At 36.8% G+C, this 27352-nt stretch overlaps 1 protein-coding gene across 1 annotated transcript; it reads right to left on the reverse strand.

Moving 5' to 3' along the window:
* Nucleotides 1-2330: 2330 nt before the first annotated feature.
* On the reverse strand, nt 2331-19352 carry LOC139132815 (uncharacterized). Its single transcript, XM_070699075.1, has 6 exons — nt 19194-19352; nt 15951-15975; nt 8748-8963; nt 7763-7981; nt 4723-4940; nt 2331-2536 (listed from the first exon to the last, which is right to left on the reverse strand). Exons 1-5 carry the CDS (start codon nt 19233-19235, stop codon nt 4723-4725), a joined length of 720 nt encoding a protein of 239 aa, XP_070555176.1. The 5' UTR covers nt 19236-19352; the 3' UTR covers nt 2331-2536.
* Between the last annotated feature and the right edge of the window lie 8000 nt (nt 19353-27352).

Raw genomic sequence — 27352 nt, forward strand, 5'->3', positions numbered from 1 at the left:
ACCTACCCCATTTTTGGAAACCATGTTACCGGAACAGCACAATTTATTATTATTTTTTGGCCATAGGGAGGGCAATTAACAGATATTGACTGTTTTCTCTGAAATACTATACAGAGATAGCGACGGTAAGGTAATAGACGCGCACTCGACACTGGTAAGGTCGTATATTGAAAACAAGTTGTACTTATAAAAAGTTGGTTGCTAAGGAGTGATGACAACCGTTTTACTTCTTGATATTATTCCGCTATTGGGCCATTCCAATTCAAAGGAGGGTTTATGGAGCACTTTTAAAGCAAACAATTTAAATATTACGATGTCGACACAGGTTTTCACAATTTGAAGAACATTATTTTAGTTTAAAATGACGGTGGATGTAAAACATAGGCGCTGGTTTGTAAAATGGGTGTTTTTTCGTGTTTTGATACGTAACCTCATCCCTGCGTGAAAGTTATGAGGCCGCCAAAATCGGGTCAAAATACTCGCGCCACGCTCAAACTCTATCGAGTATGAACAGCTGAGAGCACAGAGCAAGCAGCTCTGCGACATCTATGAATGCACATACAGTGGATATAATACCCGTACCAGTCACTTTATCTCGAAGAATTATACATGTTCCCAGACGTCAAATATGCCGAATTTACAACCTCAGTAAGCAGATTAGTGAAAACATGAAGTGAGTACACTGTAAGCTGTAGTGCCTCGCCTGAGCGAGGATGTCATTTATGTTTTTTCCTTTTTGTACACATATGATACATTTTTCTTGAAATGTTGTGGTCACTGTTTGACCGCCCTGAACCCCTGAAAAATGCATATTTAAAAATAAAAATATTTTGAATAAAAGTTTCTGCCGACCTACCTACCCCATTTTTGGAAACCATGTTACCGGAACAGCACAATTTATTATTATTATTTGGCCATAGGGAGGGCAATTAACAGATATTGACTGTTTTCTCTGAAATACTATACAGAGATAGCGACGGTAAGGTAATAGACGCGCACTCGACACTGGTAAGGTCGTATATTGAAAACAAGTTTAATGTCTGACTTATATGTATCATATTTGTGGTAGAAATAGGGCAGGGGACCAGACCAGACCAGGCTTTTCTGATAAGCAATAGTCACTTTTCTCACTGCTGTCATATTTGGACACTGTCACTCACAAGAGAAGTAAAGCTGACTATTTTATTTCCAAATTTGAATCACGGACAACCAGCTGCGCATGCCCGATTTCAAGAAAGTGCAACTTGAGGTGTCATATAAATTTTTCATCTTTTACCCATTGACGTTGAGAATAGCCAGTCTATTGGTGGAACACACTTGTTTTTCGTAATTGGAGCCAGGAAACGATTTTCATTAATTTTTGCTTTGCCACAATATCGAAATGGACAAGGAAGTAGGATACGTAGTTATCTAGTCATCATCTTGAAGCAAGTCTGTCCATACATAGACCGGAGAAGTCTCGCTTTGACTGCATATGGTTCAAAGTGTCGTTAATTGTGAAAAGCACAAACTAGAAACTATCTCTTATATCATGTGTTTTCCACAGAAAAAGGGGGCTTGGAGGTTTACTTAACTTTGAGAAATGTCGTTTATGATCCAGAAAGCCTTGTTTCGCAGAAACAAATATTCAGGTGACAAATGATAATTAATCGAAGACATTTCGTGAAAAGAACTTTACACGTTTTCGAATGCACTACAATCTGTCGTACAGAAATCTCACTCTTGCGGCAAGTCCAGACTGGCCCAAGTCGCAAGGCCTTTCTTGACAGCTGAGTTACTGGGCCAAGGCGTTCACCCAACCATCTACGCAACAGCCAATAACTCAGCGTGACGGGGTGCTAATGCTTGGTCATTCAATTTATTAATGTTTTGATACTTACATGCCTACAGTCTTGGAGCAAGTCTATAGCAAGTCCTGAAAGGACTTATCGTATCATAAATTAAATAGGTAAGCAAAGATTGATCAGGTGGAAGGCTGACTTTTTTTTAAAGTTCACTATGTACTGTTGGATACGTTATTGCTGATATCTACACATGCACAAAACATTCCTTTGAAATGAAACCGTGGGAATAAAACCAAAGGAATGAACAGTATCACTGACTTGGTTTTATTGTTTTGGTTTTATTGTTTTGTTTTGAATTGCATCTTGTCATGGTAATTTTGATACGGAGATTGCAGCAGCATTGCATCCTTGAGCAAGGCACTCTGAGTTCCCTTCTTTCCTCCTTTGTCCTGTAGAATTGGTAATTAGAAGATTGTGATCAGTTACTTTGTTTACACCTCTTTCATTTCGAAGGGATAGGGGAGACAAATGAGCAGACGAAAAAAGTGCCTTGTGGTCATTAGAGAAAATTGCCGACCATTTTATTTTCAATAAAGCCTGAAAGTGTATGCTGTGTTAGCAGAGATTAAGAATGTCACGCATACAGTATGCATAGTATTTGCAAATTCGATATATTCAGTGATCAGATACAGGATATAGTATACTTTATTCCACTTCCTTTGTTTACTTTTATCACGCCCATCACACATGTTCTGAAATGCAATGAAAAATACAGACCCTGTCAGTTCTTTTAAGGCATGTGTTCTGTTTATTTCTCTATATATTCACACTCCACAGGTCAGTTCGAATGAAAACAAGTCATTGACAATGACACATTCCCCACTTGTTAATAGGTACTTTCATTAATTAGGTCTTTGATTAAAAATACTGCGATGCAGAAGGGGCTTAGTGGCCAAAAATATGTTCCATGGTAGTGAAAACATAAAACCAATGTAAGCGGTCATACCAATTACAAAAGGTCATTAAAATGAATCAATTAGTACTTAATCGACAGGATGCTGCCAAACATTTTTGCATCCTATTCTAACACTGACAGATTATCACCGGTACCATATTTCATAAAGTTTGATGCAGTACTTTTGACATTCACCCTAAAAACAAAAAGCAATTATGTAAATGCAAACTAGCAGTTAATTTAGATATATAATTGACACCACTAGGTATCATTGATTTGTATTTACAACACTATGAGATCAAAATCTGTACCAAGTTTCACCAAATTTAACGTAGTATTTGTGGATATGTCACTCTAATTACGAAAGTCCTTTACGTATGCAATTTCAAATTAATTAACTTGACACTTATCAGTGTCTTTTTCCCTGTTTAAGCAATGTGAGCTTAACATCGATACCAAGTTTCATGAAATTTGATGCAGTATTTCTTGACATATCATACTAATTACGAAAATTCAATAATTGACATGATACTGCTACATGCCGTTAAACAAAATGATGTGCATTTGTATGACATAGGTCAATGTCCTTGTGTCAACTTTGAATGATAAAGGTAAAAATATTTCTGAGTTATAGCTCTGTACATAAAAATCTTAACAAATGGCCACCAGGCAGCCATTATTGTGCATTGGACTGCGAAACCAATACACATGCATATTTATGACATGATAGGTCAATGTCCTTGTACAATCTTTGAAAATAAATCAGTTGATACATATCCAAATTATGGCCCAGGACATGAAAAAATCGTTACAAATTTGCCACAAGGCAGCCATATTGCATCGTATTGTGAAACCACTTGACATGCATATTTATGACATAAGTCTATGTCCTTGTACCAACTATGAATAAAATCCTATGATACATGTCTGAGTTACGGCTAAGGACATGGTAAAATGAACCAAAATGGCTGCAAAGCGGCCATATTGGATCATATAGTGAATCAAATTGACGTACATATGTATGGTATAGGTCAATGTCCTTGTACCAACTTTGAATAGAATCGGTTGAGATGTGCCTAAGTTATGGCTCCGTACATGAAAAAATCATAACAAAATGGCCGCACGGCGGTCATATTGGATCGTATCACAAAACAAGTCAATACGGATATGCATGACATAGGTAAATGTTTTTGTATCAACTTTGAATAAAATCGGTTGAGAGGTACTTGAGTTTTGGCTCCGTACATAAAAAATTGTAACAAAATGGCCGCATGGCGGCCATATTGGATTGTATCACAAAACACATCGACATGCATATGTATGACATATGAAGTAATCCTTGTACTAAGTTTGAATGAAATCGCTCCAGGAATCTCTGAGATATCTGCGTGAACGGACGGACGCACGGACGGACGGACATGACCAAACCTATGAGTTCCCCGGACAGTGTCCGTGGGGACTAATAAGTACAGCAATTTTCATATCAGCTGAGCAAATTCGATCCCTCGGATGAAAAGCCGTACACAAGATTAGAACCTTTTTACACATTTCTAAAAAGTTCAGTAAATAGCTTCAGAAGGTATCTCTGAAAGATGGAAGGCAAAAGTTATTGGAATAACTGAAGAGAAAAGATTACATATGACAACAGTCGACCTTCTTCAAGAGTTTTGTTCGATGTTATACAGAGATAACAGTATAAACGAATGATTGAAATTACACCATATCGGGCGCTATGTGGAGATGATAATGGTTACTGACATATCGTACCCTGCAGATTACATTTACTACACAGTTGAGCAAAAATTGCAATATATTTTTGACACACTATATTCGGTATCTTTTACCCTCCAATAACAAGTTCAGTATGATTGCTAACAAACATCGAAGGACAAACATATAGACATTGGATCAAAACTCTACGCGTAAACTAACAAACAATATTATACCTCACAAAGACAATCGGACTGCAGTATGGCTACTTACCTAAACGGTGCCAGTTTGGTAGCCATCATCTGCCTGCGCGTCAATGATAGTGTGTTTCAACCAACATGCATTCTGTGGAGTTAGGGTCCAAGCAACGCATTCGTCAGTATGTTTGCAATCTTCACAGCATTCTTCAGCACTAGCTTTGATGTTTTGATCACCGTCATTCAGGTCGTTTCCCGGTCTGCGATGGTTTTCTTCGATTTCACAACTTGGACCTTAAAGTATTTGAAATAACATTTAAATGACTTTGCTAATGTGCTTTACGAACAATACACCTTTTTCATATACCCTATCCTACCCACAATGTTTGCTGTAGCACAATGATATTAGAAACACATATATTGAGTGCGGTAGTTAGGGGCTATTACAAGAAGTTTGGGCGATACCGCGTCGTATTCGAGTGATGTGTCCGTATTTTGACGAGTTGCGCATACGGACACATCACTCGAATACGACGCGGTATCGCCCTAACTTCGTGTAATAACCCCTTTATCATACATGTATGCTTTTGTTATGACTGTTTTCCGACAGACGCTCCGAAATTAGCGACGAAATCAACTTGAAATCGACCTTGCTTCCTCCAGGCTGTACTTATAAAAAGTTGGTTGCTAAGGAGTGATGACAACCGTTTTACTTCTTGATATTATTCCGCTATTGGGCCATTCCAATTCAAAGGAGGGTTTATGGAGCACTTTTAAAGCAAACAATTTAAATATTACGATGTCGACACAGGTTTTCACAATTTGAAGAACATTTATTTTTAGTTTAAAATGACGGTGGATGTAAAACATAGGCGCTGGTTTGTAAAATGGGTGTTTTTTCGTGTTTTGATACGTAACCTCATCCCTGCGTGAAAGTTATGAGGCCGCCAAAATCGGGTCAAAATACTCGCGCCACGCTCAAACTCTATCGAGTATGAACAGCTGAGAGCACAGAGCAAGCAGCTCTGCGACATCTATGAATGCACATACAGTGGATATAATACCCGTACCAGTCACTTTATCTCGAAGAATTATACATGTTCCCAGACGTCAAATATGCCGAATTTACAACCTCAGTAAGCAGATTAGTGAAAACATGAAGTGAGTACACTGTAAGCTGTAGTGTCGTAACTCGTTCGTGATTTTGTTGCAGTACGAATAAAACATTTCAAAGTATTTCCGTCGTCTGCTCGTATATTTTCGTTCCTGGCTTGCCTAAATAGAACTAAACTTCCTTTAACAACCTAAGCGAAAGTTTGACTTTCCCTAGATGGTACATTGTTATCTGAAACCCGCACCGCATCGGTGCCACCAGACACGATCATGACCTGTGCAATGACAGGTACAAATCGGAAATATCATGTGCACCTTCAACCTTGTCTGTCGCGATTATTAGTCCCCACGGACACCGTCCGAGGGGACTTATAGGTTTGGTCATGTCCTTGCGTGTGTGCGTGCGTCCGTGCGTGCGTGCTTGCGTGCCTGCGTGCGTCCGTCCGTTCACGCAGATATCTCAGAGATGCCTGAAGCAATTTCATTCAAACTTGGTACAAGGATTACTTCATATGTCATACAGATGCACATCGATTTGTTTTGTGATACGATCCAATATGGCTGCCAGGCGGCCATTTTATTACGATTTTTTCATGTACAGAGCCATTACTCAGGCTTGTTTCTACAGATTTTATTCAAAGTTGGTACAAGGACATTGACCAATGTCATAGCTATGCACATCAATTTGTTTTGTGATATGATCCAATATGGCCGCCGTGCAGCCATTTTGTTACGATTTTTTCATGTACAGAGCCATAACTCAGGCATATCTCAACCAATTTTATTCAAACTTGGTACAAGGACATCGACCAATGTCATACATATGCACATTGACTTGTTTTGTGATACGATCCAATATGACCGCCGTGTGGCCAGTTTATTACGTTTTTTCATGTCCAGAACCATAACTCAGACATGTATCAAGCAAATTTATTCAAAGTTGGTACAAGGAGATTGACCAATGTCATACATATGCATGTTAATTTGTTTTTTGATACCATCCAATATGGCTGCTGTGCGGCCATTTTGTTATGATTTTTTCATGTACAAAGCCATAACTCAGGCATATTTCAACCGATTTTAATCAAAGTTGGTACAAGGACATTGACCTGTGTCATACATATGCACATTGATTTGTTTTGTGATTCGATCCAATATGGCCACCATGTGGCCATTTTATTACGATTTTTTCATGTCCTGAACTACAACTCAGACATGTATCAAGCGAATTTATTCAAAAGTATTTTTATCACAGACCTAATGAAGAGGACTCTATCCTCTCTGAGGACCTGTAATCAAAGCACTCATTAACAAGTGGGGACTGTGTCATCAACGATGACTTGTTTTCAGTGCGGTTGGATTTTCTTGGCTCATTTACGACTGTAAACGATGTAATTCACCACCCAGATACTTTAAGCTCATCAACAGGAAACTTGTCGTAAAGCGATTCTATCATGATGCTCTGTCAACCGATATCTTCACGTGTAACGATACATCCATATGGTGTAATCTTCAGCAGCGTAGACAACACGAAAACACTGCACCGTGCACTGCCACGGGACCGGCCGTGAATTGACAGGTGTCGGCAAATTATACAAATCACTACGTTTGTTTGTATGTTTTTGGTACAACTGTACTTGTGCCTTAGTGCAATGCCCATGAAGTGACTGCAAACAACAGAATTTTGACCATAATCATAATGACGTTTCGGATTGTCATTTGTCTCATTCGTACATAAACCAACGAAGGTCATGCATACAGCGAAGGTCACGCGTACGCGTCGCTGTAAGTAGTTCGGTTACAGTGAAAATATAATTCGTATTTTCACTTGTTAAAATATGGGCTTATATCAGTACTACTACCGTCTGAACAATAGAAGAATGGCAATACAGGCATAGCATATGTGATAATGAGATAGGAGATGCTGATATGTAAATTGAAAATGATTTACAAATGCGAATCGGGTTTAAATCATAAAAAAATTAAAACGTCCCGTATCTTACGTGTAATTGTGCCAGTTTGGTAGCCATCGTCTGCCTGCGCGTCAATGATAGTGTGTTTCAACCAACATGCGTTCTGTGGAGTTAGGGTCCAAGCAACGCATCTGTCAGTATGTTTGCAATCTTCACAGCATTCTTCAGCACTAGCTTTGATGTTTTGATCACCGTCATTCAGGTCGTTGCCCGGTCTGCGATGGTTTTCTTCGATTTCACAAGGTGGTCCTTCAAGTTCATTAAATGGTATTTCGATGTTAACGATGACTGTGCTCTTACTTCTTTTGATCAAATTGCAACAATTCTTTTATACCATTGGATTTGGTTATTGGTTGTTCAACATTGCCATATGTTAGTGATGTAAATTATTGTTGTTACTTTAGTAATTGTTGCATCAGCGAACAAAGACAGTCGGTATCTCACGTTGCTTTTGAGGGCAGATTGTGAAAAAATAATTCATACTTGGACTAATGTCACGGACATAAACACCTTGAAAAACTACTTTATATTGACATTGGAAAGATTCAGTACCAAGTCTATCCAACTGCCGTTATGTGTGTTTTTGATATACCAATTCTTTGAAATATTTCTCATACACAGTTAAAGCAGATATTCAGAGTAAACGTTTATGAACAGTCTCACGATTTTATGATCAGTATAAAGAGCGTAAAAAGATAGATTGGCTTTATACTCGAAAATGTAAAGGAATTCACGTCTTGTTACAATGTTTACGGCCCTTCTCCGGGATGACATTGACATTGTACATTGGAAAATGTTAATTCCGTTTGGTCTTTACACAAAAGAGTATAAATAAAGCATGGCATGTTGTAAAAAGTGCAGCATATTATGATTTGTATTCGTTGTTTAAAGAAAACAGTTTTGTGTACAAGGCACTCGGTACCGAGAAGCAATAACTAAATACCTAAATGTTTAGTGTAAAAACACAACGCAAATTCGAGTAAAACCTTAAAAAGTTGAATAATTTTATACATACGAGTGACTGTGCCAGTTTTATAGCCACATTGAGATCGCTTTTCGCCAATGGTGTGTTTCAACCAGCATTTCTTCTTTGGTGTCAGAGTCCAAGCGACGCATCCCTCAGTAGTTTTGCAATCTTCACAACACTCCTCGGCGCTATCTTTATTGTTTTTGTCCCCATTGTTCAAGTCGTTGCCAGGTCTACGGTAGCCATATTCTATTTCACAATCGTCTTTGATGGAAGAATTTAATAAGAGTTACATTTCCATAAGATCATCTATATATGTGTCATGGCAAAAATAATCAGCGCTCGCCTTTTCTTAACATTTAGTTTTTGTAGTTCTCTACAACAAGGGTTTGCTACTCTAGACGGTAGTGTGCAGGTTGTAAGGTAATAACTTTTAAATCATTGTCGGGGTAATAATTATATATATATATTATATATATATATATATATATATATATATATATATATATATATATATATATATATATATATATATTTATATATATATGTATATATATAAACATCATTATATATATTATGATTTGAGAACCTGACAATATTTTGCTACTATTAAATGAATTAGTTGTTAATGTCATCCAAATGCAATGAAAAAATTATTTCATTTGAAAAGTTCTCTGAGCTAAAGACGATATCAGAATATTATAAACTTCTGTGGTTATGGTTTATCGTAGAGGTTGTAACATTCTTGCCAACAAAAGAGCGATTATAAAGAGGGCAATCCGGCTAATTCGGACTCATGCAAGTGCGATGTTAATGCGGCTTTGAACACATAGCTAATGGTAACAACTAAGATCTAGAAGAAGTCTAGGGACTAACCAGTCGTACATGGCCACTCAGTAGGATACTTATAAATGTTATTTCAGAGTCTAAACTAGAGGCCTTACAGAAATACAATAACGAAATTTGTACCCATATAATAAATATCCTCTTGCTTTTAAAAGCAAGGTAAGAAACAGACTCCTGTGGACAAATGATCAACAAAATAACATTACTTCGAATATCAGCATCAAGTAGCACAACGTCAAATACAGTTCAGTATATGAGAGAAGAAATATCCCAAAATGTCAAGATAATATTAAACGTTCTGAGTACGAAATAAATTCCACTTTGTAAATTGAGCACATTAACCTTGCCTCCTATATCAAACTTATTATGCTTCTTTGACCTGAGCGATGAGCGATGAACGTCTGTGAGGGATTGAGCTCGGACTTTCGGTAAGGGACTGGACACAAATTACAGGGGGGGTGGGCCGGTGTTTTTTGGGGGTGGGTCGCCATTTTTCGCGCAAGCATTTTTGAAGGGTCATAAAATTTTGTGCAAGCCTATGGGGGAGGGTCACCTTTTTTCATGCATCAAAGCTGAAATTGCATGTGCACGTTATGGAATACTGAAAAAAGAAAAAATACCTCCTGGCACTTTCATTTTCTGCCATTACCATTTTCGGCGCACCCTTCGGGCGCAAATTTGAGGTATAATAAACAATGTATTGATGATCCAAGCAGCCACATTGATTTAAGTTGTCATGATTTCTACTTATTCAACACTATTGTGCATAACTGTCCCCTATAATGACTCTTTCAATAACAATTTGGGAGATTACTTATTTGACATCATTCTCCCATTGACAATACATTGGGTATAGGTCGGTGTCAAATGTTCATGTCGCTGTATGTACATTTTTTAATTTTTTGAGGACATTGACAGAAGACAAACTGTTCAGAATAGTGCATAGTGTCATCAATAACAACTGGAAGCTTCAGGTCGAACAACTTTTGAATAACAATTTAGGATCAGATAACCTATGAGTTATTTGTAGTTTCCTCATAGCCTACAATGTATAGTGAATCAACATTTTGGTGAAATTCCAAAATCAAATTTCTTGCACAACCATGGACTTGAAACCACTCTAGTCTAATCATGAATATTAATACTAATAATTAGGTGTACATAAATGCACAGGTTTACCAAGTTTTGTATTGGAAAAAAAAAATATTCATAGTTTCATCATAGACTGCCATGTATAGTGAATGGACATTTCAGTGAAATCCCAAAATCAAAGTTCTTGCACACCCATTGACTTGAAACTACTCTAGTCTAATCATGAACATTAGTACCAATAATTGAGTGTACATAAATGCACAGTTTTACCTATTTTTGTATTGGAAAAAAATTATTCATAGGATTTCACCATAGACTGCCATGTATAGTGAATCAACATTTCGGTGAAATTCCAAAATCAAATTTCTTGCACACACATGGACTTGTAACCACTCTAGTCTAATCAAGAACATAAATATCAATAATCAAGCATACATAAATACACAGATTTGCCAAGTTTTGTATTTAAAAAAAATTATTCATAGTTTCTTCATAGACTACAATGTATAATCGATCCACATTTCATGCGAAATTCCAAAAACAAAGTTATTGTACACAGATGCACGTGTAACCACCCTCTTCTAATCAAGCACAATTATGTCAATTATTCAGGGTCATATATACACAAATAGTGCATATTTTTAATTCTGAAAATTTTTTTTACAGTTTTGTCATAGACTCCCATGTATAGTGGATCAACATTTTATGCCAAATTCCAAAAACAAAGTTATTGTACACAGATGCACATTTTACCACCCTCTTCTAATCAAGCACAATTATGTCAATTATTCAGGGTCATATATACACAAATAGTGCATATTTTTAATTCTGAAAATTTTTTTTTACAGTTTTGTCATAGACTCCCATGTATAGTGGATCAACATTTTATGCGAAATTCCAAAAACAAAGTTATTGTACACAGATGCACATTTTACCACCCTCTTCTAACACCCCTCTTCTAATCAAGCACAATTATGTCAATTATTCAGGGTCCATATATGCACAAATAGTGCAAATTTTTAATTCTGAAAATTTTTTGACAGTTTTGTCATAGACTCCCATGTATAGTTTTGTCATAGACTCCCATGTATAGTGGATCAACATTTTGACAGAAATTCAAAAATCAAATATCTAGTTCACATGTGCACTTGTAAACAACCCATGCTAATCAAGTTTATCTATATCAGTTATTAAACATCTGTATATGAACAGATATAGCTAGTTTTATACTGGAAAATACACGTTCGTAGTTTTCTTATAGTCGACTACATGTATAGTGAATCAACATTATCGATAAAATCTAAAAATTACATTTTTTGTACAGGCATGCACTTTTTACCTGCCACTTCAAGTAAAGTACATTTACATGAATAACACACATATGATTTGATATTTTTTGGACAACGCGTTATATCGGCCACATTTTGCCTTCCTTTCGGGAGGGCGACTTAAAAAGTATAGCAAGTCAGAAGGGGGTCTTTAACACATTGCGGGTTTTTTTTGGGGGGTATTGAGTAACAGGGGAGTTGAGTAACAGGGGAGGGTCACTTATTTTCATGCACGGATAAGGGGGAGGGTCACTAATTTTTGTGCATGAATTTTTGAAGGGTCACTATTTTTTACACAGCGGTTTTTCGAAAAACACCGGCCCACCCCCCACCCTGTAATTTATGTCCAGTCCCTAAACTGTTAGGGTTTTGGTTGTGCTACATATACAAACATGGTGCCTTATGTGAAAAGCAAAGGATGCAAAAACATACACGTGATGTGGCCGATAGTTAACTGATCTTCTTATAAATGCGAGATCAGTCTATTATTTCAAACGAATTGTGTGGTACAATATGACAAATACAATATATATCACTGTCATTTACCCATTTATGATTGACGGTTGTGGCATTAACAGAAATTAAGGTAGCGACTCGGGTTCATTGTCACTTATTTTCAATCCTCATTTTCACAAAGAAGACGTGGTCACACACCCGACATGTGGTACTTTTTTTATCTGCTCGGTCACCGAAGAGTTCAGAAAATTTGTTAGTTTTTTAAAAACAGTGCGCATACGGCTGTTTTACTCAAAAACACGTGTTTTTTAGTTTTTTTACTCAAAAAAGTGTAAGTACAAATCTCCAATCGGCCTTGGTGATCTGTTTACGGCAATCGACGGCTGGGTATACTGGGCAAAAAACCGTGTCCCGGATTTTTGAAATTCGCTTTTGTTTTCGCACAATGCACCTTCAAAGTGTCAACTTGACGTTTTTTTGCATAAATTATCGGCCTTTGTTCACGTTTGTCAGGATATCTTCACTTCCAGGCCCTTTATCGGAAATCTGAGACACGGTCTTTCAGATATATTCATTCACTGTCCACAGGTGAAAAATCAGGCTAGTCTGTCCAGGCGCCGCCGACTTATACTTATTTGAATAATGTACGCACTGCCAAAAACGGAACTGAGAAAATCGACGATTTGTGTAAACGACCTATGCGTCACACATTGTGACCAAGAAGTCCGACTCGCGCACCATTTTCTGCGAATTTTCTTACACCAGGACTAAGTTGAAATATTTAGAGTCAGTTTTGGGAATTTTGAATATGTTTAGGATTGCAGATCGTGTGAAAATAGAAAGAAATTTTACACTGAACTGGCAAATGCTTAGTGCCAGCAGTGGGTGGTGTTTACACAACAAACACAGAGGGGTACTTAGCGATTTAATCCATTTTTGGAACGTTTAACTAGCATATTAACTGTATACTGTTGTCTCAACGGTTACAATCTGGTTACCAGAGTTCACAGTAAAGACGAAGACGTCGAAACTTGCGTAAAAAGTCTATCCGATCGAGACTTATGTGCTGTCGTCGCGCGATCGCGTCGGGCATTCACTTGTTCTTGACTCAAGTTGTCTACTTCCTGTCTCGCGATCGGCAATTTATGCATGTTCTTTGTGAAAAGTGATTGTCAAGTTCATGTTAGCGCCGACACTGTGCGAACGGGACGTCACTTGCTAGTTTTCCTACCTCAAGATGAGACGAACACACGTAACTCTTGACAACATAAAATGTCTGTCGTATTTTCTTAGCTTTTGCACCGCACTGCAAACTTGTCGCCCTTCGTTACGACGGGAGAGATTGACTCGTGTTATTTTTTCAAACTTTATTTATATGTGTTCTTGTACCGATTTTATCAAAGTTTGATTCAAACTAATAATAATCACGCCGTAGCGTAGAACAGTGCAGGCTGTCATCGACAGCGTGTTCCGAGAGACAGAGTATCGACTAGTCTACAGTGGGCAGTGGAGTCACTCGACTTGCGCAATACCAGCGCACACATAATTATTTCGGAGATTTTTACTTTTAGTCAAACTTTCGATGACTGCCCTCATATATCAAAAATTGCTAGTTTCAGCACTTCTAGAAGTTGAGCCGGGTTTGTTTTACGTTCAGTGTTGAGGTCCAGCTAGCAGCTGTGGAGTCTGCGGGTAGTTGATAAGTTTAGACAACACGCACACAAGAATCATTTGTGAACCCTCGCAATTCACGTTTGACGTAATTTAATTTTTGGGTTATATTTAAAGAAAGAAAAGGCATGAAATAAAAAAAAATTTGCATTTCGTTTCGAAAAATTAGCAGATCGGTGAACTTGCTCTTGTGAATCTACATTATGTGTGTATGAACTCCTGCACTGGCTTGGGAAACTCCTTGACATAAATGTCGCGTGATGTCGGGTACGGTGTTGTTCAAGGTTTCTCAGCAGACACGAAAAGACTGCACGATAGAAAACTCGAGTTTAAAATATAAAAGAACACGATACTAACACCAAGCATGTACAGCAAGAGTGATAAAATAATTGCAACTAACAGAAGTTTCATCTCGCTCAGTCTAATTTTTGGACTCGGGTATGTAATCAGCATAGCCTAATATGTTCGAAAAGCAGCGTGTCAAATACTTTCATAGTTGTTGAACTGAGCACGTCTCCGTTATCGTCTGCGTCCTCGGCCAAATCTGACTCTTCACTGCATTCTTGATCGTTATTGCAGGGAGTATGAGCCAAAGTCGGACTGTTTTACATTTAAATCCACCTTTGCGCACGTTGCCGTCTTTTTCAGGTCCGCTTTTGTGGACCTCGCTTGCTTTTTCGACGGTACGGAGCGCGAGCGCCAGCTTTGGTCTGCTCGACGTGTTTGCCGTACCGATACATGCGGAGTTCAAAACGCTGAGCCTAACGTTGAAGGTAGCGCATGCGCACTATACCGCAAAGCCTATACATAATCTCTGCGTGTTTATCAAAGATATCGTGGTCCGGTAATCCGCGACCGTTAAGACAAAAGGGAAATAATGGCACGTGGTGTAGCTGATAGTTTGCCATTTTAGTAATATTTCAGGAATTTCCCGGTACGATGTGACCCAACACCTTTCCCCAAAAGAAAGACCACGTGTCAGTGGTTCGAAATTTGAAATAAAAAAAAAATTGCTAAAATTGACCTTTGAACCTGAGTCGCATCGTTAACCCGATTGTATTTTAATGAAATACTGCACAGAGAATCGAGTTGAATTGACTCGGCATTTATCATCCAATTGATAAATCTTTACCATATTTGTTTTCAAAAACAAGAGTCTCAACACTGCGGGGGCGATTTTTGTATAATTTGACTCATCATGTTCTTATATTTTTTATTATGGCTTCACTATGGAATGATCCGTGTAGAGTATTGTTTTATATTGAGTGAGAATGCTGGTCTGTTGTTTACAGAAAATCTTGAAACAGATGTTTAATAAAATGCATATTCTATATTTCTCCTATTTTAGGTCCAGCCTTTCAAATTGCCGTACCAGCAAACAATATAGGATGTCTAAAGCATTGAACATTCTATTTTGTTTGCTGGTACGGCGATGAGTAAAAAATATGTAAGGACGTGATAGCGGGGATTTGTAAACACCGAATTGATACAAAATGCGTTGTCAGTTTTACTGCATATAGACCCAATTTGCATTTCTTTCCCATCAAAGCCTATCTACCGAAATAGAACCGAGATACCCGTATTCAACGACAAACATTATACAAGCTTTGTCTATGAATGTGCAGTTGGATGGAATTTGATCTTTTTAGAAGAAATATACATGAGTTTGGTCTGGGTCAAATTTGATTTGAGAACTTTCATTATAACACTTGACAAAATCATTAACAACTTGCTATGGTCTCTGTTAAAATCGTTGAACGAATTAAATATTGCTGGAAGAAGAAGAAGTCGAGCCCAATACATTAAATTTAAATGAAAGACCATCTGGTTGAAGGCTTGTATTTTGTTGTGCACTCACCTGATCTTACCAAGACAGGCAAAATCTGTAAAAGAGATAAAGACGACGTTGGCAATTGACAAATAAAATGACAGAGGTGTGATTAGAATCCAAAGTTTAACGTGGTTAAATTTGTATGTACTCATGATAATTTTATGGTATTTACCAATATTGAGTTCAAAATCAAATCGACAGTATACTATTTTTCAAATCGAACAAAAATTTTACCCGAATTAGCTGTTCGCTGCAGATCTTCCAGTCTTCTGTGTCTTAGGGAATTACATTCACGTGTGCTTAGGTGAAAAAGGTTCTTTATATTTAAGCTGTTGGTGCGTTTTTTCATGACGAGTCTCTCTCTTATTATCGCATGTTTAATTCGATTCACGGCTGAAAATGTAGACAAGAGTCCTACCACAACTATACGACTATGAGAAATGCTCCCTAACTATCTCTATAAATATACAGAAATTGAAAATGTTTTCAAGATTCACCTTTTGTTAATAATCTGAAAGTACTGAATCGCGAAAAAGTTGAGAACTGCAGAAAATGGAAAAAACCTGCCACCTGCCTGCAATTTCAGAACTGTGAGTATGCGTACGCGTGTAAGACAGCAGCTTGTATAGAAGAATACCTATACTTACGAGTAGAAATATATGATGATGCTATTTTGTGCTAAATGGTAAGGTACATTTAAGTAATACCCATATAGTCATGTAATCATGATGTCAACTAAGCATTTTATCATTCACTTTTGCTTGTTTCAAAATTTCGTTTCGTGAAAATAAGCCAACCACTTAAGGTGGCGGTATAGGCTAGAGCGTCAGTTATAAACTTCAATAAAACTATTAAAATATAAAAGTAGTCAACACTCTCTGTGGAATAAAAAAAAACTAGACATTTTGGGTCAAAGGCATTGCAGAGTTATAGCCCGTTGAAACTTCTGAAAAACTGACCAAATAAGAGGAAGTTGGGGAGTCCTTAGTGTATTAAGTATGGCAGAGGTCCCCTTGCTTTTAAAAAATGTTTGAAAAAGGAAAGTAATTTTTTTGCTGTTTTTCAGGAAAGTTTGACAACGCAGTGCTTACATTCAGAATGCGTGACTGCTATTGTAAATACGTTTTTAGATTCTTTGAGTGTCGAAGAGGTGTGAAATGTGAGATTAACCAAAAAGACTGCTCTGTGACTTTAAAAGAGGGGTGCAAATATGGCTTGTTTTCAACATTTTTGACAGAATAACAGTTTTCCTACATAATTTTATGCCACTTTAATCCAACCTTTGAAATGAGATATGGACATGGATTTTTTACAGCCTATTAACTAGGTTACAGACAAGATGACTACGGCACAATTTTCCTTTATTTGAAGTACTTTTTGAAAAATCACATTTTGAAATTTGAAAGAATTTTTTAATAATTGTTTATATGTAAACCCATGCTAAATCATAAAAACAAATTTTATTTACAAATCCTGCCGTACACATCTTACAATTAATAGTGTCAATATATTTATAACTAATTTGGTAGTACTAAGTATTATCCAATTATTATTAAATTCAAATATGTAAAACAATATGAAAAATTAAATTTTAATATTTACTGGTGTCATATTTCAAAACCATGGCTGCAAATATAAAATTTTTTATATTCTTTAGAGAAAGAATTAAGTAAGGGAGTTAATTTGGACTTAATATATTGATACTATATTGAAACTTGACATTAACTCTGAGGAAAGAATTGGTGCAAAAATAGCCTTTACCGCTACCTTAATAACCATGGGAGAAAAGTGATGAAAACTCAAAATGTATAGAAATGCTTATCTCATGGTATTATGACACAAGTATTTCAAAGGAAATGAATCTGGCCAGTAAAAGCAATCCTAACGAATCATCAGTATTACGACTAAATTGTAATGTACATTTCCTGAAAAGCCACCAAATATGATTGTTTTTCATATTTAAAATACACAGAAAAACAGAATATTTACATTTGCTCACCGGGTTCTTCGGTTTCGGCTAAATATTTCTCGAATAAGTGAAATATCATGTCCGGTATGATTATTATGTAAAATACAGGTAATACTTCGGTGACTGCGCAACTGTAAACATTGTTTTAGGTATATATTTCTTAATATTTTACAGTGAAAACACACATGAATTGCCTGCTATTGGCTTTACTTATTACTTTTCTCAGCCTTGTTGTATATGGACGTATGAAAGACGAGAAAGAAATCAATCAATCTAGGAAAGAGGGGTTGTCGCCTTAAAATTAATACCATATACCGGATGTCGCCACTACTTTTCAAAGTAAGCATAGCATAGGCACAGCTTACAATTTGTCGATTCCGAGAATCACAACAGCTGTTTTTCTGTTTCTATTTTCACATTTGCAGTGACCTTCAAAAAACGATTATTTACTTGCGAGACTTCCACCACCTAAGAGATCACATCTGGGTAACTTGTAATAAATCTGTATCATTCCATTGTATTTATTTTTGAACAAGTAAATTGGCATTATATAATGTGTTAATATTTGAAAAATATATTTGAATTCTACTTTTTTATGATAAACATTAAAATTCAAATTCTTATATCATTTGTTGCCTACTAACGCAATCATAAAATGTCCGAATGTGTCATTAAGTTCTGAACCAAGACAAAAGTTATAAAAATTTGTAAAACTGTTGAATCAAATGATCAAAGATAAATTTTTGATCAAAGAAAAACCGCGTTAATAATATATCAGTCCATCAGTCTATGACCCAGGCGTTAACAGGCGTTAGCCCAATTACAGGATGAGGTACCCAGAGGAGTTAAGTGCCTTGCTCAGGGGCACAGCACAGAGTTAATGTTTGGAACTCATCGTCTTCCGACAGTGAGTTCACACTCTGGACCTACCAGGACTTGAACCGGGTCTCGAACTCTATCCTTTGATAGTGAGTCCGTCACCCTAATCACTGGTCAACGGTGCCTAATTAATGCAAAACCTAGTAAAATAAATGTAAAAGCATTGTAAAATAAAGTTTGATCTTTATGAATAACCTTAAAACCACGTAAGAAATTGCCTGAATAATAGCATTTTAATAAAGCTATAAATGAATGGCGCGTTCCGGCCTACCAATGAATCGATTTGCTCTCCACAAACGGAATCGCAAAAGTGTCTTTTCAAACGATTAGTCATTTTGCTAATTAATTACTATACCTATCTGCAAATCTTTCATCAGAACGTTGAATGCCAAAGTAAAGGTTACGTCTTTTTAATTACTTACCTGAATTGATGCCAATATCATGAAAATAACTTGGCTACGCATGGTGATCGAATTGTAAGATTCACTTTTTGACTTTTCTCAAACTGCAGTGGTTAAAATGTTTTGCTGAAGTCTGATATTTATATGCTATTGTAAAACATGTACTCATAAAACCATCCTACACATTTATTGTTTGAAGTTCTCCTATTGTTGTGCAAATGTGAATATTGCAGGTATGGTTGTATTCACACAGCGCTGACTATTTGCAGTTTCCTATCGGACTACTGTAGACGCTGGTCGGAACTGAAGGTGATTATTGTCACCGTCTGTTCAAAGCCTAAAATGGAAAACGCTACATTTCACGGGTTAAAGTAATTGTTCGAGCTGACCATTGAATAACAGTAGATCTGTCAAAGCAAATTTCACCGTAAAACCATTGTGCGTATTGTAGTTGGTTAATCCTTTAAAAACCAAAGAATAATTTATGTACATATTTTGCTTGAACGTAATTTTCAGTGACATTCGTAGAGATGAATTTTTAAATTGTCTATTGTGGATGCTTTCCTACAGCTCTGCTTTTGGGATTTTTTCACAATAACACACTTAACGTAGAATGCGCATCGGGGACTTTCAAACTCCTACAGTTCTACTCTGATCTACAACTTGTGGGGCTCATTTTAAAGCTCTCAGACAGGAAAAATCTTTTTGCCGTCATAGTTTATTTTTCGCCATATAGTTAAAACAGAGATGGTGGCAATTTTAAAATTTAAATATAGGTAAATTTAAGGTTACTTATTTCTGTAGTACAAAAATTGCGCTGTGACTATTGAGTTTGTTCTTTATTCCGTGACAGAAGGGTTGAAACTGTCACTGAGGAAAGTTTGAGCAAAAGTTTCAGTCTTTCACTTTCGAGGCGCGTATTATCTTAAAGCCGTAATACTTTACTCTCACTTGATACGTAAACAGTACCAGTGTTTTCTGTTCAGGGACTTCCCAGCAAGTAGAAAGACACCTCCTAACGCTGATTCAAACTTATCACTTTAACTCATGATACATAAGTAAAAGCCAGATTAGTTCAATCAAAACTGTAAATGACTGCAATTTTGATTCAATGGACTAGCCGATTTTAGCCTGGCCGGTGGCATTATTTGTAGATAGATGTATTCAGTCCGGTGACTGTATTTGATTTGTGATGAGAACCACAGTACTTCCTAAACCTTCCGTATTTGTAGGAATATTGCAGGTACGCTCTGGCTGCTCATTTACATACGTCTTCCTGACTGAAACATGAATATATATATATATATATATATATATATATATATATATATATATATATATATATATATATATATATATATATATATATATACTTTTGCTATATATATATATATATATATATATATATATATATATATATATATATATATATATATAAACTTTTGATATAACATTTGACGTCATCCAGAGTTTCAATTGGACAAAATCTGGTGATTAAAAGTTCAATGAAGCGTTTGAACGAACAAGCTTTATACAGCATTCTTCAGCCGCCGTTTAGATCGACTTGTCACCAAAATAAAGTCTGCTTCTTTGCAGTTTGTTAATACATTTTCATATTCCTTGGTACACGTACTCGACACTGTATGATACCGCATTACATATACATTCCCAGGAGCTGCCTACGATTTCACAACATCAGCACAGGAATCGTTATTATCCTCAAACATCGATCGAGGAACAACGAGAAAATGGCAATTTCACTGTCGATGTATCAGCCGAAAGCACCTGTAATATCTGATCACGTTTCCCTGGCAATAGATTATCAAAAACATCTTTTTCATCTCGAACGTTTTTTTTTCATTTTTGTGACCTTTGAACCCACAACAGCCACAAGTACCTGAAGTACTGATCGCCATCATCCTGGGTCTAAAGCCGACCTTTCGCCCAAAATTTATCATTTTTGAATTCAACAAGTATCTCTTTCTCTATCACTACCCAAACACACTCGGAATCGACTCACTTCATGTCTGCAATGGAAAAGTTGCTGAAAAAGAAGTGATGACGACAGCTCATATAATATCGGTGTTGTGGCAGCCATCGATTATGTATCACAGTACGGAAAGCAAGCGTTTTAAGTGTGAGGTGAATAAAATGCCACTCATTCTGAAGACATTTTTTGATTTTAACAATGTAATATTTGAATCTGACATTTGAGGTGAAAGTAGGCTTTTGACCCAAGCTGACAACGATCAGTTCTGTTACGTTCAAGGTCACAAAGCTAAAAAATACAGGAATGACGAAAATTACATGCATGAAATAAAATTTACAGAGTGACATGGGATAATAAAGACAGGTATGAAATACAATATTATAGGCAGAAATTAAAATAAAAGGCATGAAAAAAAAATTACAGGTATAAAATAAAAATTACAGGTATGAAATAAACAAAAATACTCCTGTGGCCTCATTAAGCCGCTGTACTAAGAGGATCATTTCTTTTAACGTTGAAGCCTTATCAGATTAATATCCGAAGTCGGCCATTGTAGGCGTTCAAATCCCGCCATAATTACTGTAAAAATCGTGTAAGAATGAACACTGAAATTGATCTAAATATTATCACACTTGTGTAATTGGTTTGTAAAGTTGTTCCAAAACTTGCCTCAAAAGTTTCACTGACTTGTAACTATGGTGTCCAATCCATGCCAAAATTACTACTTTGATTTTACAACTTGACATGCAACTCCGTTTTCTATTTCACTACTCAACATGCTATTCCACTGCTCCGTATCCTATTCCACAACTGTGTATGCTATTCCATTTTCTATTTCACAATTCAACATGCTGTTCTGAATTTCATTTGACAACACAACACAACATGCCATTCCAAATTCTATTTCACAATTCAACATGCTGTTCTGAATTTCATTTGACAACACAACATGCCATTCCGAATTCTATTTCACAATTCAACATGCTGTTCTGAATTTCAGGTAGTGAAATAGAAAACGGAGTTGCATGTCAAGTTGTAAAATCCAAGTAGTAATTTTGGCATGGATTGGACACCATATTATAACTGCGGTGAAAACTAAAGAGTTTTTATGACCCATAATAAACACACACCAAGGAGTACTCTCTGCAGTGCACTTCACATACACAGACTCATATTTCATTCCATTACCGCCTCCCTGGGTTACGTCGTATCACAGCTTAGTCAGGGTCGAGTTGTCATTATACTCGTGTTGCTTTTGCATGAAGTTCTTAGGCCAAAAAATCATAATCCATGGGAAAAGAGGTGTAGATACGCCAGGAGCTGTACAATATTGCAATCATGATGCTTTCCAGATCAACAATATTTGTAATAATATCATGATGCTGATATTCGAACATTCGCACATTCGACTATTCGTTTTGCAAATCCGCCAAGCAAGCGTGGAACATTTTGATATAATTTGTTGTCCTTTTGATATTTTGGTGTCACGTTACCGGCTGCTTCCGGCGTATGCCACTTACGCAAGTATTCACTTTGTACCGGCTTTCCATGCCCATGTTATCCAAAGTTCAAATTCGAAGCAGTGTTACCATTGCAATGACAACTTTCTCCAGATCGGCATAATTTTTAACTGGAAAGTGTCTTGATGGCTGCTATTTGAACTTTCTCGGTAAACGTCAGAACGATATCCATTGTGATTAATGATTGTACATTTTGCAATGTTCACATAAGCCTAATCGTAGAGTCTACCGAGGATGTCTTTGATGGTGAACCTTTATAATTTCGTTCGTCGTTTTGACTGCAGTTTGGAAAATTTTCTCCATAAAAACGTGTTTGTAACCACGATGATTAACTCTGTCTGGAAATGTTAAGTGTAACGTACTCTGGTAACTGTGATAATCTGACAACCTTTGGCAAACGTACTATCTTCTACGTGCATACGACCTGGCGATGCATCATTTAACATCAATTGGTCAACAATTAGCTATATCAAGCGTTTACCGAACACTGACCTGTATTATGGCCCAAATTAGGTCACCTTCAGTTATTTCCTTTGTGAATGTTAATATTAAGCAACATAAGATTTGGAGATGTTACTTTGAGAATCAACAAGACGTGAACTGATTGGATCACAAACACGGATAAAGTTCCACACATACACAAGTCGTGTTGCACTGCAGATAGTCAAATTCTGTGCCTTTCATTATGAACATTGTTTTCGTTCACAATAAGACTTTGAAGGCAAGGATTAGTAAGTTATATGAGCCTGACAAAGTCCGAATAGAGATGAACAAGAACATCACAATTTCAATTAAATAGGGAAATAGCGTCTCCAATGGTTATAATGGAACAGATAAGGAAAATCTGAAGCCGTGCAGTCGAAATATGTTTCTATTCTAATTTTAGCTCACACTGTTAGGTTTTTACCAAATGTATTTAGTTTTTCATGAATAGCTCTGTTTTCCATTTACATATTAAACAAAGTCACGTCCTTGATGACTAATTATAGTTCGGCAACCCTGTATACTTAGGACTTCATGGCTTACTCGATTTCTATGTTAAAAATAGGATACACGAGTAAGGCGTGGACTAGAGAGTCGAATGAGCTGGTACATAATAATATGCAGTCTTATTAAAAGTCACAAACAGAGGGAACAATATGAACAACAATTTTCAAGCATTACCTACAAAGCGCAGGTATTTTGTAAATGACGATGCTAAGAGAGTTTATAAATATGCTATGGCCCCTGACTCATAGTAAATATAGGGCCAACCGCAAAAGCTAAAGCCATGGCTGACAACAGTAAAGATGGCACAGCGATGAAGGGGAAATGACAGATAGTTCTCATACTGACGATGAAATTACACCAGGAAATGAAAACGCAACTTCGCAAGTACCGACATTATGAAGTAAAAGTTCTTGTCGATACAGGACAGAATAATTATACTGTCAATGCAATAAATACTACGTTTACTATATCGGCAACCAAGTGGCAATGTAAGTCTTATGGTACACTGAACATAACCGAGCACATTATACTTTTGGGAAAAGCTCGAAATTTATGCATCCTTTTTGATGATATTTTTGATATTTCCAATAAAGAACTGCATCAAAGTATTATTAAACAGTCTCCTTTTCTCTACCATATAACACTTTAATTGCGACATCCGACCACTTGACCATACACTGCTGTTAGTCCATAAACTGCCTTATGCGTTAATGTGTTGACCTTATCAGTGTTGACGATCATTACAATCAATGATTGGAAGGGGGATCAAATTTTACAAAGGTTAGTATGGCCCAGGCGATGGTTACATTTTCGTGTTTAGTATACTCCTAATAATAAATAAAATCCCGAGAATGGACTGCTTATTCCTTTGATAACATGTGCTGTTCACATGTGTAAAATATAAATAATGTCCCTGTGACAACTTTTGTACCATGTGTTATTTATATTCTTTCTGATTGACCCTTCGGTAGTGGTATCCATGGATGACATGGCGTTATCCCACTTGTCTTCACCTGGTGACTGACTTGCTGTATTTGAATTTTGTCGACGATTGGTGCAAGTAGACGCTGAGAACAAAGAAGAGCAACCAGTACTGGTAAAAAATTTGAAGAAAAAAGTGAGACGACTTAATCGAGTAGAACCTCAAGAGTCAGAAATGCGCGGACTGTGTTTCATTATCTGAAAAAACAAGCAAAGTCTGATCAATAAAAACACGCACAAAAGGGTTGAGTTTAGATGGCTCAACTATGAATATGACACCAATGCATTCAAGCAAATCAACGCCAGGACGGGTAGTAGTGCTGGCATTATGTTTGTAAATAAGTCAATTCAGAAATGAGACCAGTTACACATAGCAACAGAGTACTTTTTTCCGAACGATACATCAGTTAAGGGAAAGATTGACGATTTGGATTTTGATATTAGAGACAAGTATGAAAATAATATCGATGAAAATGCTACGGTGGGCGAGATGGGTGATAAAAGCCGTTTCAGGCTGCTGCGATTTCGTATGCGAACTACAAAGAAAAAAACGTTCGTCTAGTGAGCTGCCTTTAAACAATGAATGTGGCATAGTGACTGTACAGTCCAACAACACTGACGAAGCAAACGGAGGATTGTCTGATAATCTTCAAGAAGATCTGATGGAGACACGCATGGAACAGTCACCTATGGAGCAGTCTTGGGAAGGACAAGACATATCTATGGAACCGTTTATCTGTTCTGATGGCAATGAAGGTCCACCTTGCTAGTCTGATAAAACCGTTAACTCAATCGAAAAAGACAGCTATGATTCCAATTCTACACAGGGAAATTGTTCAACCATACCTCCACAAGCCCGTAATGATGTTTCAAATATTGAGGAAATTTGTAGCGGACAAGAGGGTATTCAAGATTGGTCTTGCTCCCGAAAATATCTTGTGATCCTTACCAATCGACCCAATGTCAAGTTAATAGTGACCTGAATGAAACTCGAAGATTACTTATACATCGAAGCAATATAGGAGATGACATTCTCAATGCATTCTCTGATCCAGACATTATAAATGATTATCCTAATTTTAAGTTGATGTTACCAAAAGGAGATTTGGAGGAAACAACCGGAATTGGTGTCATACGAGATTGCTACACTGGATTTTGGGAAGAGTTCTACGAAAGATGGACAGTTGGAAACATAATGCTCTTGTGTACTGCCATGCTCCTTGCGTCGAATGCCCCGAGGAAAGCCCAATACTAAGAATTGCTGTCTTTTTACCCAAATTTACCTTCAACCATCATTGTGCATGGGTTTATCGCACCACAATTTCAGTATTAAATTTTTGTCTTTATTCTCTTGACTTTGTAGACCGCGAAAGTAGGTTCCACAGCCGACTGCAGTAACCTGAGTGAACGAGCGCTCTATGGTCGACGCCCTGTCCTTTCTTCTATGAACAGCCCTGATCAGTGGGGTAAGTCTAATTCACATGCCGCGTGCCGAGTTCCGTGAGCCACAATCCGCGTGCCGCGAGCCAAAGTTCACGAGGCACGATTAGCATGTTAAGCTAGAAATAGCGCTGCAAGGCAAACACGTCACGAATTTTGCAGCTGTATGAAAACGAGGTCCTATATATAAAATTTTGGTGCTGCATAAACACGAGGCCCTATATATATAACATTTTGCAGCTGCATGAAAACGAGGTTGAATGTAAATGTTTTCAACTGTATGTCTCGAAAGCGAGGCTCAATGTAAATTTTCGACCAAAGTCCAGGCTCTATGTATGTATGTATGTATGTATGTAAATATGTATGTATGTATGTATGTATGTAAATATGTATGTATGTATGTATGTATGTATGTATGTATGTATGTATGTATGTATGTATGTATGTATGTATGTATGTATGTATGTATGTGTGTGTGTGTGTGTGTGTGTGTGTATGTATGTATGTATGTATGTATGTATGTATGTATGTATGTATGTATGTATGTATGTATGCATTCTACATGTATGAATGAATACACTATTTGCGTGCGCGTATGGCGTGTGATGATTATGTCTATGTATGCATACATATGTATGGCCAATATGCGTATGTATATATATATATATATATATATATATATATATATATATATATATATATATATATATATATATATATATATATATATATATATATATATATATATATATAACAGGTTCAGGATTAAATTCGGACTTTCTATTGCGTTTCGGAAAAGTACATTTTTCATACTGTTTGAGTGTACATACATTTTCTCCTCACTGTGGACATATTGAAACATGACCTTAAGTTTCTATAATCACTTTCAATTTTGAATCAACTGATAGTCTATGTGAAGACCGGTATTGATGCCATTGAAATAAATTATCCGGACATTTCTTCATTTACAAATTCAGTGTAGTTTACAATACAACTACCTGCCTCATCATCTCAACTTGTATTTGGTACAGTGTACAGGGCACCTAGTAGTGATAAAGAAAACAACAAACGGCTGTTGGATATTGTGACTCAGATGTCTCGAAATCACATGGTAATGGTTGGAGACTTTAATTTCCCAGATATCGAATGGTCTCAAATGAGTAGCGGACAACATGGAGAAGCATTTCTGGATTTCATACAGGACTGCCGCTTAACACAACATGTTGATTTTCCAACGAGGGTACCAAACTGCCTTGATT

Source organism: Ptychodera flava, chromosome 5 (genome assembly GCF_041260155.1).
Source record: "Ptychodera flava strain L36383 chromosome 5, AS_Pfla_20210202, whole genome shotgun sequence".
In the NCBI taxonomy this organism is placed as follows: Eukaryota; Metazoa; Hemichordata; class Enteropneusta; family Ptychoderidae; genus Ptychodera; species Ptychodera flava.